The 18,638-nt window shown below is 42.1% G+C and overlaps 2 protein-coding genes and 4 non-coding genes across 15 annotated transcripts in view; 4 read left to right on the top strand and 2 right to left on the bottom strand.

The window, feature by feature from the left end:
• Positions 1-270: 270 nt before the first annotated feature.
• Positions 271-12,951, top strand: tmem116 (transmembrane protein 116). 8 transcript variants are annotated; one of them, XM_044206843.1, is made up of 13 exons: positions 271-908; positions 1,037-1,154; positions 1,911-1,992; positions 3,700-3,746; positions 4,582-4,645; positions 5,026-5,157; positions 7,859-7,963; positions 8,878-8,927; positions 9,069-9,152; positions 9,447-9,582; positions 10,180-10,324; positions 10,441-10,520; positions 11,182-12,951. In XM_044206843.1, exons 3-13 carry the CDS (start codon positions 1,912-1,914, stop codon positions 11,350-11,352), a joined length of 1,095 nt encoding a protein of 364 aa, XP_044062778.1. In that variant the 5' UTR covers positions 271-908; positions 1,037-1,154; position 1,911; the 3' UTR covers positions 11,353-12,951. The 8 variants fall into 8 exon arrangements, with proteins under 8 accessions (XP_044062778.1, XP_044062779.1, XP_044062774.1 ...); XM_044206844.1 differs by lacking the exon at positions 1,037-1,154 and having other exon boundaries at positions 271-628; XM_044206839.1 differs by having other exon boundaries at positions 271-1,154.
• Positions 6,842-6,913, bottom strand: trnae-uuc. Its single transcript has one exon. It is a non-coding gene; the product is annotated as a tRNA-Glu (tRNA).
• trnae-uuc lies at positions 7,139-7,210 on the top strand. The gene has a single exon. It is a non-coding gene; the product is annotated as a tRNA-Glu (tRNA).
• On the bottom strand, positions 9,638-9,709 carry trnae-uuc. The gene has a single exon. It is a non-coding gene; the product is annotated as a tRNA-Glu (tRNA).
• Positions 9,844-9,915, top strand: trnae-uuc. The gene has a single exon. It is a non-coding gene; the product is annotated as a tRNA-Glu (tRNA).
• Positions 12,952-14,477: 1,526 nt separating the features above from the next.
• Positions 14,478-18,638, top strand: part of tg (thyroglobulin) — a 49,804-nt gene continuing 45,643 nt past the window's right edge. The window contains exons 1-2 of one of the 3 annotated variants that reach the window (XM_044206814.1): positions 14,478-14,748; positions 14,861-14,997. The gene's annotated coding sequence lies outside the window, so the exon portion shown is untranslated. The remainder of the gene's footprint in view (positions 14,749-14,860; positions 14,998-18,638) is intronic. The other 2 variants (XM_044206812.1, XM_044206811.1) reach the window with 2 other exon arrangements.

Here is an 18,638-nt window from a genome sequence, read left to right as displayed (position 1 = left end):
ATTAATCTGCAACAAAAACATTTTGTTTTAAGCACAAAATCCCTTTCTGGTTCCACAAATGTGCTTATTATCTGTAAACTGAATTTCGCTTGAACGTGTCAACTAAAAAATTGTCACTATCTTCTGCCATTTTATTACGAAGCGATTAATCGAAACGATTATCAGATGAATTCATATTAATCGGTCGTCAGTTGCAGCTTTACAGCCCATTCACTGCACAGCATTTGTGTCTGAAGACGAGCATCAGAATTCGAAGTTTATAAACTTGTTAATTTTGCTACGACAGTATTAGTTTTTATTTTATTAGTTAGGACTTCATTTTCAGAATCAGAAATGCTTTATTGATCCCCGAGGGGAAGCTCTTTGTTACAGCAGCTCGCTGTCACGTCAGTCACACAGGAAGAGAAGCACTGAGCAAATAAAATATAATACACTATAATACTACTACTACTGTGGTAGTGGAGGTTAAACCTGACGAACGCAGTTAACCTGCTTCTTACTTGCAGGAAACAGATTTGCAACGTCTTCAGATGTAGGAAATCTCTTCTGTTCGATCTGAATAAACACAAAGTGAGGTGGAGGAGGAGGTCTGCGCGCGGTGGAGCAGAGTAAGAAGTCCTGTTTTGAGGTACTTCTACATTTCACTCCATTGTTAGATTAAACCACAGCTACACTGAAGTGACTTACTGTTCCACAAAGTTGTCTGCAGAAGCCCTGAGAAGCAAGGGTCATCCATTTTCTAAACCTGATCTTCATTGTTTTCTCTCGTGTTTATGACTTTAAAACAGGTGAAAATGTTCTTTAGTCGGGATCACCTTGGTGTTTGTTGTTGTAATGACTCATTTCGGCCACAAGAGGCTGCTGCGCACCACGACCCCATGACTGAAAGCATTCATGTCTTCTTGCAGGTGAAGCGCCGATTTAAAATACATTTCTAGCCAAAAGAAAGTGACAGTGATGCGACGTAACTCGCTAACACACAATATATGTGCCTTGTGTTTAGAGTGCATGGAGAAAATAAAACCTGTTTTCACAGAAAAACTTATCCTGGCGAAACGAACGCAGCAGAGGAAACCGTTTAGATCCGACGGGTCACCGGAACGTTTCCTCCTCTCAGTCGTCGGATTTGCGAGCGACGGATTAAAAGCAGAAAGGTGCGAATCGGAGCAGCAGAGGTGGAGATATCCCGACTTCCGGATCCTACATTTCCCATAATGCAGCTGGATAGTGTCTTTCATTAGAGCCTTCCTGGTAAACAGACACGTCTTTCAAACTCCACGCCTCCGGTTTGTAACGCACACTGTATGTTAGACATTTGTAGCCCCCCTGATGACATCACTGTGACGTCATCAGGGTTCATTTGTCCTCCAGAGACACAGAAGAAGAAGAAATGATTCAGCAGTTAATGCTGATCGGATGATTGCCCCTCTTTACAGAATACAGTTGAAATGAAAAACTGAAGTCACCTGCGTGGGTCTTTACCTGAAGACAAGACAAACTGCTGTTTTTAAAATAGACAAATACTTGATGAAGTTTGAAAGCTGCGGTCATTAAAGGCAGTTTGTGTCAGATCACTGCTCCACAGTTCAGTCCACACTGACTGCAGAAACATGAATTCAGTGTTTGTGAAACCACGAGGTGTCCTGCATAGAAAGGGGGGATTTAGTCCTGAGGGTGGCGCTGGAGGGAAAGGTCAGGAGTCCTGGTCTGGTCTGATCTCCAGCCTCCTGGGGGGGGCGTGGCCAGTGTGGTGAAGTGGGCGGGGCCAGTGGGAATAAAGCCAGCCTTCTGTCTGTGAGCTGCAGGATAAAACCTCGTGTCAGGCTGCCGGATGCTTATCGGTCTCAGGTCTCAGGTCCAGGCTGCACCCTGATCTTCGTTTTCACCGTTTCTGTCTTTACATGAATCAGCATGTCGGCTCCACGGAGACTGCAGGAGGCTTTTACCAACAGCACTGAGGAAAACACCACCGCAGCCCAGGACTGGACCGAGGTGAGGGTTTAGACTGCAGGGGAGCTCAGGTCACTTTCACACTGTGTTGTTACTTTAACTTGAGTAAAGAATCTGTTCCGAGTTTTATTTCACTGAAGTAAAACTAGAGAAGTATACATCATTATTATTATTACATGTAAAGTAGAACAAACTGTACTTGAAGTCAGTGTTGGAAGAAATACTCTGTTATGAGTAAAAAGTCCTGCATTCAAAACTTTACTTAAGTACAAAAGTCTCAGCATCAGGATAAACTTAAAGTACCAAAAGTAAAAGAACTCATTCTGCACAATCATTCATATATATATATATATATATATATATATATATATATATATATATATATATATATATATATATATATATATATATATATGACTGGTTTCTAGTTATTGATGCACTCATGTGTTCATCACTTTAATGCTGCAGCTGGTGGAGCTCTTTATATTCTGCTGGGTAACTTAATCTCTAATAATACATCATCATTTCCTTGTAGATTATACTGTGTATTAATAATCTGAATCTGCAAAGAAACGACTTAAAGCTTTAAAACAAATGGAGCGGAGGAAGTACGAAGTGGCATAAAATGGAAACACTCAAGTACCTCAGATTGTACTTAAGTATAGTTACTTTCCACTGCTGCTTTAAGCATCAAAAGTAAAATCCACATTATTGTCATTATGGGTCAGGACATTAATCGGTCTGTGATGTCATCAAACCGCTCATTGGCAGCGTTAAAATAGTCTCACTGAAGTTCATCAAATGATTAATAATCTAAATATTATTTGTCATCAGTGAATGCTATTTGTGATCAACTCTCAGGTTGTCAAAATATATGAATCAATCTTGAAAATCAGCTCAGATTTCATCAGTTTAGAAAGGATTCAGACTTTAAACAGCTTCCTGAGAGACAGTCAGCCGCGGCGCGAAGCTCGGCGTCGACCACCGGCGGCGGCGCTGAAGCTGGTTTCAGTCGCGTCTCTTCTTCTTTCAGCCCGCGGGGTTTTTGTGTCTCGCCTTCTTCTCCATTTTAACACTTTCACTCTCCAACATCTGCACCTGATAAACACCTGAACTTTAAGGACGAGTCTGCTGATATTCTGTTTTTCTTACTGTCAACAAACCCCCGCTGCCCCAAACGCTCACTACAGCACCACATGTGGATTCATCCGCCGCTGGAAATAGTCCCCGACAGATGCTCTGTTTCCTCCTGTTAGTCTGATAAAAACTACAGCGAGCAGCTGTTTGAGGAAACTGCTGAGCCTTTTTAAACAGGAAACTACAGATCTGTGTTTTTAAAGATCTTCAGCAGGAACCAATGGGCTCGCAGCTGAGAGCCGCAGACAGGAAGTCAGGAAGTATTTAGAGACGGACCGACACGTTGCTGGTTTGGGTCTGAACGTGTGATTTGATGAAAACAAAAACATAGAATAAACACACAACTTATCCTTTAAATCACTTTACTTACCTACAACGCTTCTGATGCCAAACGTGCTGAGAACATTTAGATTTATTTATCGAATGATAACTGATGCTTGTAAACTGCGCTCATGAGCCTCTGCAGTCAAACACTTCGTTGTACTTACTTGTATTTTCAGTCTCGCCTCATAAATGTGTGTTCACGTTTTCTTATATTCACTCTTTGAAAGCTGATTTGTTTTTAATGCGACAGCAGTGATGTTCAACTGATCTGACGTCTGCTGTCTGCAGGTGTACGAAGCAATCGGGTGGATCCAGCTCGTCATGGCTGCGCTCAGGTCAGTGACGCCATCAAACGCCATTCATTAAATCGGATATTACGGTCAGTGAAAATTTGAGTTTAATCCAGTAAAAAATGATTTACAGGATCTACCGTTAATAAAAAAATATCAGGAAACTGTCCTAAGTGTTTAGGATTGTTTCAAAATTCAGAAGATTTGGTTTGTATAGTTCAGAATGTATCAGAGGGTGCAGTTAGGTATCGGCAGAGTTCAGTTATTATTCTTATATCTAAGAAACGTTTACTCCTCCGCTGCCGCACTGGGAGAAAGACATGGATTATTATCTGGAAATGGAAAAGAAAAGAGGAAATTAAAGAGTACGTAAAAAGGTGGACTTTAAAACAAACAAACTGTAAACCAGGTTTAAATTGCGGCACAGAGATCAGAATCTGAAGGTCCTGATCGTTTGAACTGAACTGATGAACTGTACTCAGAGAGTTTGTTGGTGGGAAACGTGCCGTCGTGCGTTTGCTTTCGTTTTGTTTTGTCGTCGGGATCGTGGGTCTTGAAGTGGAAATGGTGCAGATTACAGGTTTGACGCCCGTATCTGTCTCGTCCAGAGACTCCTCGGTACGTTAAGCTTTCATTTCTGGGTCATCTAGACTGCAAGTGACTAACAGGAAGGAGGCGAAAGGTCAAAGGTCACAGCTCTCCAGTCAGTTCCAGTCAGCGTGAAATAATCCGATTAGATCACCTCTTGTTTTCGTGTCTTTCAGTTCTTGCAACTTTTCCACAGAGACACTTTCTGTTATTAGATAAAAGTTTTACTGGTAATAAACATTTTACTCAGAAAATGCAGATGTTTGACGAGTCTGTGATTATATGTTCGCAGTATTCTGGGCTCAGGCTCCATCATCGTCTGTGTGATGTTACAGAGACTCAGCCGGACGCCGGAGGTCAGTCGCTTCTTTGATTCTGTACTTTGATTCTGTACTCGCATGATAAACCTGAGTTTATCATGCGGAGCGTTTGTTCCACACAGAAGCTGATGCTTTAAAAATGATTTCACAAACTCTAAATCTTTTTGACCCCTACTGAAGTCTGTGCATTTGTATATTTGTAGCTTTTAGTCTCTCCCCAAAAAGGTCGTGGTGGGAATTTCTTTCTGTAATACGTTTGCATTCCCACGCAAAACTTCGCTTAGAGCAAAGGAAATTCCCACCGTGTCCTTTCGGGGGGCTTCGTGAAATAACGTGAAAGCTGGTGGGATCGGCTGGGATGTACACCTGAGAAACGACTCCCACCGCACGTCACCGTGTGGCTGTTTTGTTTGCAGCTGCAGCCTCTGTTCCTGCTCAGCGTGTCCGACCTGCTGCTCGCTCTCTGCTGGCTGATCGGAGCGGCTCTGTTCTCGCAACACTGCAGCAGCCTGAACACACACTGTTACCACCTGCACACTGTGGAGCAGGTAACACTACACTACACCGCACACACAGCCTGATGGATCTTCTTCCTCCGTCGTCATCAGAAACTATTAAAACTCATCAGCGAGCCGCTCTGCTGCACTGGGCGACATGTTCCTCCATCACCGTGAACACACACACTGTAGTTTATTCTGCCTCCGCCCCACACACACCGTCCTGCTGCCCCAAACACTCACTACAGCACCACATGTGGATTCATCCGCCGCTGGAAATAGTCCCCAACAGATGCTCTGTTTCCTGCTGTTGGTCTGATAGAAACTACAGCGAGCAGCTGTTTGAGGAAACTACTGAGCCTTTTTAAACAGGAAACTACAGATCTGTGTTTTAAAAGATCTTCAGCAGGAACCAACGGGCTCGCAGCAGGCGAGTCCAACTTGATTATTTAGTCACAAAAATGGAATATTTAATAAAATCCTTCACATGTGAAACCAAGCGTTCGGGATTTTTTAACAGGCGGCAGGTCAGCTGCTGCTGCACAAACATGTGATCCACTGTTCAAAAAGAGACTCTGTATTTTTCATGCAGGTTTTTTAGGGAAACTTTTGTGCTTGTTAACTAATGTTGGAAGATGTTATGGGATTTCCTTCTCCTCAAAACAAACCAATACGTGTTTCTATAAAAAGCAATCAAAATGAGGAACCTTCATATGCTGATCCTCCTGACCCGGACGGACGGTGTACAGCTGGAAAATCTCAACTTCCTTCTGAGAATTGCAGCCGATATACGACGTTTCACCAGCACCATGTGTTTTACCACAAACATCAACCCAAACTCCCAGTTAAACAACCGGCATTTACCAAAACGATCAGATAAACCCGATTTTAATAAACGCTTCCACGCACTCCTCAGGAGAAAAGCATCGCATGTGATACAGAACCGGTCGGTTCATCAGTTTAAAACACATCACTGCTCATTTCACAAACTGTTTCCTCCAAACAAACAACCTGAGATTTACCTGCAGACAGGGCAGCTGTCAGTCACCAGCTGCAGCCGGCGATCGTCTACATTTAAATTTGGTCCCTCCTACCAGCTTAGTGATTGGAGGATGGGTGTGTCAGTCAACCTCGTGATTTCCTACAAACTGTTTCCACTGGACAAAAGTGCTGAAATGATTTTTCCAATTTGCTGCTGAAAACCCTGATAAACTCCATCAGTTGTGATGAGGACGGTCTGTTGTAGACTTAAAGCCTCTTTTGTGTTGGACTCAAGAAAGAATCAATAATCTGAGGAGGTTCAGGCTATTGCAGGTAGACACTCATACCAGGAGTTGAACCAGGTCCGCCTGGGTGTAAACCAGCTCAAGTCCCTAACTGAGATCAGTCTTGTTGAGTTGCCGGTAACGTCTTCGGCCTATTAATAATAATAATAATAATACTAATAATCTTCTGGCAGCCGTCCTCAGCTGCAGTCACGTTCAGGATTTCTACTTTCCACCGAGATGGCAGTTTGTAGGGCCGCTTTGGTCCAGACTAAAATATCTGTTGGATTGGATATGTGTCCGAAATCCTGCACTCACACGTAATCATAAGCTTGTTAGCATGCCATACATTATAAACAAGCACGATTGGATGTTAATTGTACCACGCAGTGCGCCTGCATTCCTTATGTTTCGTGGTAACGTGTGTCCACATATATATTTAAACTGAGTGTCATAATTAACGGTCTGAGTTCCCACACCGGGAGTTGAACCCGGGCCGCCTGGGTGAAAACCAGGAATCCTGACCGCTAGACCATATGGGAAATGCATTTGAAAGCTTAGAACATGCTGTCATTATACTCTCGCAGCCATGACCACTATTACTGACCCATCACATGATCTAGCGGTCTAGAGTCCTGGTTTTCGCCCGGGTTCAGCTCCCGGTGTGGGAAACAACACCTTCCAAAGTTGTTGTTGATGACATTGAATTGTTAAAACAGGGGTTAATTGATTTAGCTGTTGCTGTGTATACAGCTTTCAAAAGCATGTCCCATATGGTCTAGCGGTCAGGATTCCTGGTTTTCACCCAGGCGGCCCGGGTTCAACTCCCGGTGTGGGAACTCAGACGACACTCAGTGTACTCAGTACTTTGACTTCTATACATTAGAAAGCTGGTGAGGTCTTGGGCTGTTCCCCAATTTGGAAATCCTTAATAAGCGTAAAAACATTTGGACTTTGCATATTGTTGCAGCTAAATCAATTAACCCCTGTTTTAACAATTCAGTGGCATCAATAATAACTTTCATAGTTATTGAAGTCTAGGCTGCAAAGTTGTTTTCTACCTAAAACACGAGCTTAACATGCAGAAAGGACAGAATGGTCCTTTAAAGTATTTGGCTGAATATTGAAATATTGATTCTGCAGTGAACAGATAGAAGAGATCCTGTCCTCGTATTTTGGGCGGTTTGTCCCAGACGACTCGGTCCAGAACTGATCCTGAACTGGGTCAGTCTGGGATGAAATAGAGCAGCAGAACCAGGACAGACCACAGACTGGATGTAAAGAGGGAAAACACCACAAAGCATTCCTGACCTACATTTATTGTTCAAAAGCATCGAGCCCCGGGCTTAGCTGCTGGTTTTATCCCTTTATCTTTTCACTGGCGGATGTTTACTGTTCAGAAAGTGTGGCACGAGTGTCTGCGTGCACTCGAACAAGCTCCACGTGAAAAGAAATTCTGATCGAAACCTCTGTTTTCCTTCTGTCAGATTCTGTACATGGCCTCCTTCTTCTACACACTCAACTACGTGTGGAACCTCTACACGGGAATCAGAGAGAAGTTCTACAGCTGCATGAACGGATACCCAGTACAGGTACGCCCCTCCTCCTGAAGCTGAATAAACTCTTTAACCCCCCCCTCGGATCAGCTGGGAAACGCATCGTCACAGAGCTGAAAACAGGCTGTTTCTCTGAGCTCAGGAAGACTTTTTAGAGATACGAGGTTCTCACAGGACGGCGACGCTGCAGACACGTGATGATCTTATAGACCATGATGCATTGCTGCAGGTTAAACTGCCCAACAGGATATAAAGCAGTTAAAATGAGCTCGACCTGAAACATCTGCAGCAGTAAAATGCAACACACACATGAATGCAGCAGGAATATGAATCCAGAAACATCAGATATAATAAAACACTGACAGGAAGCGTTTTACTGCACAGGGACGACTCTCACTGTCACACTTTAAGGAACTTTAGCTGATTATACTTCATACTTTTACTGCAGTGAGGTTTGACTGCAGGACTTTTACCTGCAGTGGAGTCTTTTCACTTTAAGTAAAGGGTGTGAACACTTCCTCCACTGGCAGTGGTGTCTGGCCGAGCTTCCTAATAAGTAACTGTTCCTTTAAATTTACTGTTCAGTTCAATGCTGTTGAACTATTCATGTCTGTACAGTAAATATGAAGGAGCCATGAGCCAGTTAGCTTAGCTTAGCATAGTTTAGCAAGAAGACCTGGCTCTGTCCACAGGTAAGAAATCTGCCTGGCAGCAGCTCTAAAGCTCACCGATTTATATCTACTTTATATCTCGTTTGTTTAATCCGTACAAAAACTGAAGTGTAAAAAACGGTTGCCTGGCATCTAACTCTGCAAGAAAGCAAATTTCCCAAAATGTCAGACTATTCCTTTAATGCCAAAATTCACGAGCTGTCCAGCTAATCTTATTTTTGCGTGAATGTGAATCTGTTTCGTCTCTGTTGAATCATGTCTTCCCATCTTTTTGTCCAGTTTTCCAACAGAGTGAGCACGGCTGGCAAAATCACCGCGCTGCTTTCAGGGTGAGAATAAACTGTTCAATGTGATGTTTATGTTCCCGTTTGAAAGTCTCTTTAAAAAAAAAAAACCTTAACACGCGTGTATTGACAGGGAATTGTGATTTAAAATGTATTTGAGCTCCTCTGGTCCTCTTGTGTTTGCAGTCTGTTCCCTGTTTTGCTGATGACACCTGTATTTATACAAGGAAACATCAGCCAATGTCAAGCCAACTTCAGCGAGCCCTACAGGTGAGGAAAGGACCTGACGTGTTCAGACACAGTCGAGGCACACCACACAAAATCTAAACTCGACCTGCTCCGAACTTCTGCAGTCACTCGTGATTATAGCGGGTTATTTACTTTACCTACAAAGTTATTTAGAAAAACAGTGGAAACGACTGTCAAGTATTTCATCCCACTTCAAACTGAAGTAACGTGAAAATTCAAGTTTTGTTTTGATTTTAAAAATGCGTGTGATGTTTGAATTAAAAATATTTTTTTGTTTGTTTGTACCGACCCTCATTGTGCACCGTACCAAACCAGGTGTCTGCTGATGCACACCGGAGCGCTGTATCTTACCTCAGAGCACCAGCAGCCAATCAGAGCCTGCAGCCTGCTGCACACCTACTGCATCACCATCTTCCTCGCCACCTTCTTCCTCACACTTCTCAGCATCGTAGTGAGTGACATAAAGGACGTTACCTGACACTAACTAACACCTTGGAACATGTTATTTCCCACACCGGGAGTTGAACCCGGGCCGCCTGGGTGAAAACCAGGAATCCTGACCGCTAGACCATATGGGACATACATACAGGGGAGGGATGGTTACCACAAAATAATTAGGTCATAATCCAAACATAATGGTTAGTAATCTTAATTTAACAGGTTAAAGGTAACCTGTGAGTCAACAAAGCTGCTATAGGGTTTAGAAACCAGCTCCCATATGGTCTAGCGGTCAGGATTCCTGGTTTTCACCCAGGCGGACCGGGTTCAACTCCCGGTATGGGAACTTATTTATGTTCTGCTAAATCAATAGTGTTGTTTGAATCCCTGTGGACAGGCTTTAATTAGGGTTCAATACATCAAACGCACTATGCGGTTGGGGTGGCTGTTACGGAGCAGGAAAGGACGTAATATGAAATTAAATAATAACATGCTCGTGTTCACTGCAGCTCCTGTTTTTAGCGTATTTATTGAGGGAGTTTGGACCACGAACCAAATGGTGCTGATACAAACTGGCCTCACTTCGTCTAAATGTCCTCTCCTGCTGCAGGCGCTCGTGGTGAAGGCCCGTCGTATTTACAGGCGGGTCGTGACGTCAAACGGTTTCCTAGGCAACCAGCAGCGGGCCTCCTTCAGTGTGATGGACCGGCGGATGCTCCTTTACCCGCTGATCTTCGTCCTCTGTTGGGGTCCAGGTTTGTTTCTTCGTCCTATTTCAAATCACCATGGTTACTGAACAGGTGAGACAGGAGGTCAGACGTTTCTGATGCGACGAGTGAATGCTGACGCTGTTTCTGTGTTGCTTCGTCAGCGGTGGGTCTGGCGCTTCTTCAGGAGGTGAAGCCGTCAGCCGGGCAGGGCAAGGTCGGGGTCGCCCTCTACATATCACAGGTCAGTCTGCAGCAGGACTATGGGCCTGTAGTTGTTCATCAGCCTTTAAAAGTCTCCGCACTGTAACATGTCTGTAACAGTCTCTTTATGTGTCTCTTTGTAGTCATTTGACTGACTAACAAGAAATGGGCCCCGGGGCCCCTGACCTGTTCAGTAGTCTATGCATGGTTACAAGTACCGATTTTGGCCCTTAAAAGCAGCGTATGTGTAACTTCAGTGTCACACCGTGTGCCAAACTTCATTACATAGAAACACTGTTTTAAGAGGCCAAAGTTCATATTTGTAACTTACATGTGTATATATTTAGTGCTGAGTTAAGACAGTGGTTTGGGGGTCAGGACCTCCCCAATAGGTCCCAAGAGAATTCTGATGGGGCACCAGATGGTTAACAAGTTAATAAAGTAGAAGAAAAAGTATGAAAAATAATATTATATTGTTCCCAAATCTTTGCATTTTTTGTGAAGTACTGGAGAATTTGACCTCTTCAGGCCTCTAAAATCTATTAAAATGTGAAGGAACGTCACCACTCTGCTCAAAGCTCGGCGAGATGCTGAGCATAACTGGCATAAAACATGCAAAACAACCAGAACGAAGCTTTAAAACGTGCAGGAAACGCGAGCTGTTGAAGTTTCAGTGACTCGAGTCTGTCTTCCGTCCTCAGGCTTTCACCTCGGCCTCGCAGGGATTCCTCAACTGTCTGGTCTACGGATGGACTCGTGCACGTCTCCGCCGAGCCGGCAGGAGGGTTTTATCGCGAGACGTGGACACTCAGACGCCTCTGCTGAGGTCACAGAAGAAGAGAAGCTACCAAACACTCCGCACCATCGGCTGAAAGAAAGAGGAGAAGTGAGAAACTGAAAGTGAGACTGAGCAGGTGTTTTCTGTCTTCTGCAGCAAAGACTTGAGAGGAGAGTTTGAACTTTCACTGTCACTGAGAGGGAAAACACCGCGGCTGAGTCTCTGCAGAGGACGAAGACTTACACCTCTGATCCTGAACCACTGAGGCGAGAAAAAGGGAAGAAGAAGAAGGAGGGGGAGTTTACTACGAGAGGAAGAGCGACGAAGAAAACAGAATTTGAAAGAGACGCGGCTGCTTCACTTGCGGGTGGTTTGAAGTCATTTTTACAGTTAACATGCACCAGAGAATAGAACCGCTTCATGTTCAACCTTAAATGGCCCCTAAACTTCTCAGATTTACATTAAGTGCATTGAATATGTGACAAAACTGAAGTGGCAAAACTGTCAAGTTTGATACTAATATTGAAGCCCGGTTGTGCCGTTATCCTTCGAGCTAAGGGACGCTCGAGGTCTGACACTCAAGACAGATTTAAGAGTTTAAACTGAGGAAGTTGGTGTAACTGAAGCCTCTTTAAGGAATGTTTGTTAGTGACTGAGTTTGAGTTTTTCTTTAATCAATAAAGGCTTTTCTTTTTTAAACACAAATTCAGCACGACTTCTGTTTCATCATGTTGGCTGAAGCTCTGCACAGCGATTCCTGCTTGTAAAGGGAGAATTCTTCAGTGTCGTGACGACGAAATCACCGTGCAGTTTTTGGACGCAACGTTTGCAGCAGTTTGGTATTTTATTTTTTCTTTTGTGTGCGTGTGATACGAGTTCTGTTTTGACTTGACGTGAAGAAGAAAAAGAGCCTTCAAAAGGTCCGACTCTACAGATCTGGCTGATGAAAGCGATGAAGCAGCGACCTCAGAGTGTCTTTACGATCCTCTCCCTCCTCGTTGTCGTCCGGTGTTGCTGCTGACCGACCGTGCAGAAACTCAGTGAGGCCGTCACACCACATGACCTCCGCTTCATTCAGCCGCCGCCTGACGCAGGAGCCTGAACTCATTATGTGATGTGGTGTTCAGAGGGGGGACACCCCCCCCCGGTCCTCCTCCTCCACCCCGGCCCTGCTGTGGGCGTTTTGCCAGAATCTGCAGAAGAACAATGAAGTTCCTCTTCAATCAGACCTCAACTTATCTGAAATACTGAAGTTCATAACGTCGCTGCAGATAAATCAAGACTGAGATCAGTTAAATGAAACGTCAACTACTTCTGTTTTCTCTACAGAAATTCATCTTAAATTTAACAGTTTTACTTTTGGAAGTACATAATATCACCATCAGACATTAAACGTTTTCATAACTGACATAAAGATGATTGTAGTTTTATTGCACCTTTATTCGTTTTGGTTGAATATTATGAGGCTGTTTTGTCCAAAAATCTTAATTTAACATTCATGATGAGAAACTAAAACTAAAAAGATGATCGACTGTTTTGTTATTTGAATTTATAATGTATTTGCCATTGAAAGAAGACATTCATCAGCAAAATCATAGTCATTCTTTTTTATTCACACCTGCTGCCAATATTTTTATATTACCAGTTGATGAAACGTGTTGCTTGTAGTTGTGAAATAAAGAAATTCTCACCATCTCTGCGGCTCCACAGAGCTTTTTAGCCTCTTTCAGCTCCTAGTTTTTGGTTTGGCGGCACATTTCCTGTCTGGTTCGGTCTCAGTGTTTCTGATAAACTCTCTGAACTCGAGCTGCTCAGCAGCAGACAGCAGACAGACAGATAGTGGAGCATTTAGCAGCTAAAGAGCCAGATATACAGAATATATGTCAGCCTGTGATACACACACAGTACTGCTTCACGCTGTAGTAGCAGTACTTTAGCAGTAGTACTGGTAAATGTTAAAAGTGTGGTGACTAAACAATCTGTTCGACTACATGACACAGTGTTTTAATGATGATCTGAGGTTTAGTGTCATGTCAGGTTTACAAGTCGCAGGCAGGACAGGTTTGTGGTGCAGCCCGAAGACAGAAGAAGACAGTTCAGACTCACAGAACTTAATTTCAAGTCTAGTGGAGATCCCACAGTTTCCAAAAGTACCAACTCTGCCATAAAAAACACGTATATCTTATCCTCTTCACTGAGGAAAAAGACAAAGTCTCGGATCAGGATTCACTTCACATGGAGAAACAAGTTCCGCTCACTCATGAGAGTTGCGTAATCTCTGCGTAATGTGTGGCACTCTGCACTGAAACATCCCAGCGTGGCGACATCGTCTCTGTCAGCGTGTCTTTACAACCGATTACACACCTACAACCAGCCGCCTGTTCTTGTGCATAAACATTCCTGATGGGAGGTGAATGAAGCCTGACAGCACAGCAGAGAAAAACTACAAAGAACAAACAGCAGCAGGGGCTTCGCTCTCGGACACGTCGCTTGGCCAGTAGAGGAACGTAATTAAGTACATTTACTCAAGTATTGTACTTAAATACACATTCGAGGTACTTTACTTGTATTTCCATTTGCTGCCACTTTCCACTTCACTACATCTCAGAGGGAAATATTACTACTACTACTTAATATTACTTCACTGCATTTGTCTGACAGCTTTAGTTACTAGTTAAGATTAAGATTTTTGCACACAAAACATATGAGGAGTTTATCAAATATGATGTTTTGTTATAAATTAAACTCCCCCAACCGTTTATTCAAGTACAGCTGGAGCCCTCCAGTGGAGTAAAAAGCACACGACACCTTCTAGGAGGTTTCTACTTTCTACTATATAGCAGATAATGATGAGTAACTAGAGAACAGACTGGGAGATAATATATTGATGAATCATTAGGTAATGATGACTACAATCTTATATAATAGTTTTTATACTGTCCCTGCTTTATGTTACAAATCTATGTATATGCAGCCTTTTGTTGTTATTGTTGTTGTCGTTTAAAATGCTGTTCTGCATAATGCAATGAAGTTTTTTTTTATTATGTTTAAATTGGCCACAAACATGTTTTTACACCTGGACAGGTCTAGGTGTCCACATACTTTTGGCCAGATAGTGTAACAGTGACATTTCAGTTAAAAGGTTAAATAATTTTCCTATTTCCCAGTTACCCATATACTTTGGTTTTTAGCTGAAAAAAGTGGTTTTGGGGTTTAGTTGCTCTTTTTAAATAATGTTTTTTTGGCCATCTCTTCTTCTCTTCACCACTTTTAATTTAGTTTCTTCAAAATGCGTGAAACAGCGCCCCTCTGGATGTGAACGGCTGGTGAACGGCAGCCTGTGCGGTCAAAGGTGGTATTGCACTCCGACAGTAGCGCCAATCGTGTTGAGTCTGCCAGAGAGAAGCAGGTGAAGGTGATTAAAACATGTCGTTCATATGCGGTGAAACTGTGAAAAGTACAGGATTTTGGAAAAGAAACCGAGTCTCAGGTCAGTCGCACTCTGGCCTTACAGCAAACTAATTATAGAAGGTTAACAGCGTCATTTAAATTAAACGAATTAGCTAGTTTTTCTGCTATATAAGCTAATTTATTTTTGTTAGCTAGCGGCAGCGATGGCGGGAGAAGTTCTGTTAACAAACAAACAAGATGGCGTCGCAGCAGCAAGTGCAGCGGGACGTTATTAGACACAGTGGACAAGAAGCAGTTCACCTCCACGAAGGAAAAGACTGCAGATAACGTGAGTAAAATACGCCCTCTGTGTGTCTTTGTCTGCTAGCTGGCTAAATATTTAGTAAGATGTATGTTTACTGTATAATCCCAGTGGAGGACATTGTGCTGCGTTACGTTGTGTGTCAGGGCTCTGAAGCTGGTTGTTGCTGAAGTTATGGAGGTTGTTTTTGTTTATTTATAACAAAAACAACACTGTCCTAACAGCCTTATAGTAATAACACAATCAGACAAGGTAAGTTTATTTGTAATGCATCTTTCAACAACAAGGAGATTCAGTGTTACATGAGACAGAAAAGCATTAAGTAGAAGATATAAAAGGAAACACAAGACGATATATAAATAAAAGACATAAATAGGTTTTTAAAAAGAGTAAAACAAAATAGAAGACAGAAAGAAGCTGAAATAGAATAAGACCAACATTAATGTAAAAATTACAGTACAGCGCAAGACAAGTATAAAACATTACAAACTGGTTAACCTATAAAAACATCAGGTCATCAGTGAGTACATGTCAGAGTAGAATTTAACCGTATCTTAAGTTTCCGATTACATGTCTGTGCCTCCTCTTGATTAGTAAAACATCTAAAATAAGCGAGTTCACTCCGTTTGTGCATTTTTGTACATCAGCGGGAAACAAAACTGCAGGATTTATGAATGAAGTTTGGTGAGTTAGCTGAAAACACTGCTCTTACTGTTACAGGTACCGTCTGGCACCACGTAAACAGCTTATATGCTCTCTCTGGAAACAGGAGAAATAAATGAGACAGGGCAAACTCTGCGTCCGTTTTTCATCTCGCTCAGCAGAAAGAGGAGAGAGGATTTATTAGACATTCACAATTTAAATCCTCCTCTGTTACAAACACTCTATGTTCACTATGAAATAAACACAACTTCAAAATAGTCTTTTTTTCATCTTTCAGCAAATGCTGAGTTATAAGATTTGTGTGATTTTAAATAAATCAAAATGACAATAACCACAGTTACCTTGTAAGTTGTCTCTTTTCACCTCAAAATAAAACATATCTTATGTTATCACTTACATATGGTTCCTAAATGCATTTTCCATTTCCAGCTAAAGTCCTTTTTACTCTTCCCAAAATGCATGAGCAAACAGATTTTTAACTTATTTTTAACCATCTTAAAATATATCACATTTTGTTTTTAACATTAGCTTTTAACATCTTACACAATATCATACATTTCAAAAGTATTAAGACTAAAAATAGCTAAAAATAAAACTCTTTCCGACGTGACTTTGGTAGCAACAGGTGACGTTAACAGGCGCGAAAATGCGGGTCCTGCTATATGTACATATATGTCCACATATTCATAACACAGCCTTATTAGCGTACATTAAAACATGCAGCGAAATGTCAACATATTACACTTCAAGTACTTAGCTTAATTTACTATTTCACCAACCTGGAAACAGGAGAAATAAATGAGACAGGGCAAACTCTGCGTCCGGTTTTCATCTCGCTCAGCAGAAAGAGGAAAACCGCGAAGCGGACGAAACTGACGTAAAGCCGCGTGGAGCACAATAAGCGCCACACTACCCCCTGCTGGCGAACTCCACAATTACTCCTGACCTCGATTTAACATATTTTAGTGCATGGATGGTGGAACCAGGTTAATTACCCCTGAACAAATATTCAAAAACATTCATTATAACATTACAGAAACTACCACAAATGTGATAACGCTTTAGTGGGCATCACATTACCGTTTACAATCACCGCTAATTAATGTCCTCTCCCAACCCACACTGCATCATCATCATCATCATCATCATCATCATCAGGTCGGTTTTTCACGCAGACCCTGCTCGCGTTGGCAACCCTGGTCCCTGCAGTTTGCCTGGTGACGTTTGGTTGAATGGCCACCAGCTGACTTCAGGAACATTTACGTTTACCTTATAGACACTCCTGGTTAGTAACGAAGTGTCATTAATCGCTCGTGCTATGTGTGGCTGATATATTGAGTACTCATAATGTGTTGTCTAAGATTTGAGTGATAATATTGATACGAGGGCAGACTGCATTGTAACGTGTGAGATACTTACACCTGTAGACTGAGTGCACTTGAATTGCAAACTGTCCTGAAAGAATTGACTTAAGCTTACTGTTACCTCTATTTTTCTTCACTTATGAATTTCTGTCCTAAAAGGGGGCACATTTAGCAGGTGACGACTTGTTAGAAAATCCTTAATCTGACTGCTAATAAATGAACGGGTTTTACAGTCCATTGGTCGTGCACTGGCACCGACACAAATAGAAATACTTCAGTGATAACCTGAATGATAGTGCAGTCCCAGCGGAGATGATCTGTTTGTTTGCCCCTCCAACAACATGGCGGATTAGTCACCGCCCCCAAATACCCGTATATATGTGTGTGTGTGAAAGAATAGGTTGAGTAGTCCAAAGAGTTGCTGCTCTCACAGAAAACGTCCAAGTTAAACGAAGAGGCTTAAAGGAGCAGGAGCCATGCCACGTAGAGCTCTTAAAACTGTTTAAAACTTTACATACTGAAGAAATGACGTCTCTGACCGATACGACGACGGCGGTGAAGATGATTGGGTTTGTTACGGAGTACTTCCTGTACTGTACCTCTGTGTCTGGACTTGTGTTGTATTCACAGACGCAGTCAGGGACTTTGGACACATTACTCGGTTGTTTAGTTTACTGTTGGCTGTATGTGTGAACGTCTGTAGTCTGAAGGTCTGACAGTTGAACTTTTACATCTTTACTGAGTTTGTTGAGTTGAAGGTGTGACCTACTGTATATTCAGTATAAGCTTTAATCTTACTTTAGGTCTTGCGGTCTGTTTTTCTATAGATAAGGAGTGTAAGTAATGTATTTAATATATGCATTGATACTTTTTTTATAAACAAATGTGTAAATCTGTCTAAATTTAATCCTGTGGTAGGGTAATCTGAGCGAATAATGTGGTTTGTTGTTTTACACCACAATACAACTAGGGCTGCAGCTATCATCTACTTTCATTATTGAATGATCTGCCGGTTATTTTCTCCATTAATCATTTAGTCAATAATGTGTCAGAAAATAGTGAAAAATGTCTCACAGTTTCCAGAGCCGTCTTCACTTTACTATCATCAGAGACTGAGCACAACCCCCTAATGTTAACGTTCAAGAAGCTGGAACTAAACCAACACAGTTCTTGACTTTCTGCCATATTTTTGTAGTTGACTTGCATATCTTTCCTGAACCACCAATTTCAGTCACCGACTCTGCCAAGGGCGTCTTTTTCTGCACAAAGACTTTCTTAAAATGCCAAGTTTTTCACCGTGTCTGGTGAGCAGCAGTCAGCTGAAACCATAAAGCTAGCCCGCTGAAACAAATAGTCTTTTTGTTTATTTTTAATTAGAGATACTAAGAAGTATTAAATAATTTCATGTCGTTATAGTAATTAATATATAAAAAAAAATAAAGAAATGTCATACAAAAATGTAAAAGTATGTATTATTATTATTATAAACAGAATAGAAATGATTAACTGAAACTGCCAGAAAAGGTGGACCGTAGCTGCGTTACACGCACACGTTTTTGTCATTCTGACTGAGGATTTCGGGTTAACTGGATGTGAACTAATACGGTCTGGTGTTTACATGCGTCCATCTTCCTCAAAGGT

Source organism: Siniperca chuatsi, linkage group LG9 (genome assembly GCF_020085105.1).
Source record: "Siniperca chuatsi isolate FFG_IHB_CAS linkage group LG9, ASM2008510v1, whole genome shotgun sequence".
Taxonomy (NCBI): domain Eukaryota; kingdom Metazoa; phylum Chordata; class Actinopteri; order Centrarchiformes; family Sinipercidae; genus Siniperca; species Siniperca chuatsi.
This window is presented reverse-complemented; position numbering and strand designations above follow the sequence as displayed.

What these genes read in the sequence shown, in the direction of transcription:
- tmem116 (XM_044206839.1), top strand. Translation starts at nt 958, where the DNA reads ATGCGACGTAACTCGCTAACACACAATATATGTGCCTTGTGTTTAGAG. An exon ending in CTCGTCATGGCTGCGCTCAG is followed by an intron (nt 3,747 to 4,581) that starts GTCAGTGACGCC and finishes ATATGTTCGCAG; the next exon opens with TATTCTGGGCTCAGGCTCCA. An exon ending in AACTTCAGCGAGCCCTACAG is followed by an intron (nt 9,153 to 9,446) that starts GTGAGGAAAGGA and finishes GTACCAAACCAG; the next exon opens with GTGTCTGCTGATGCACACCG.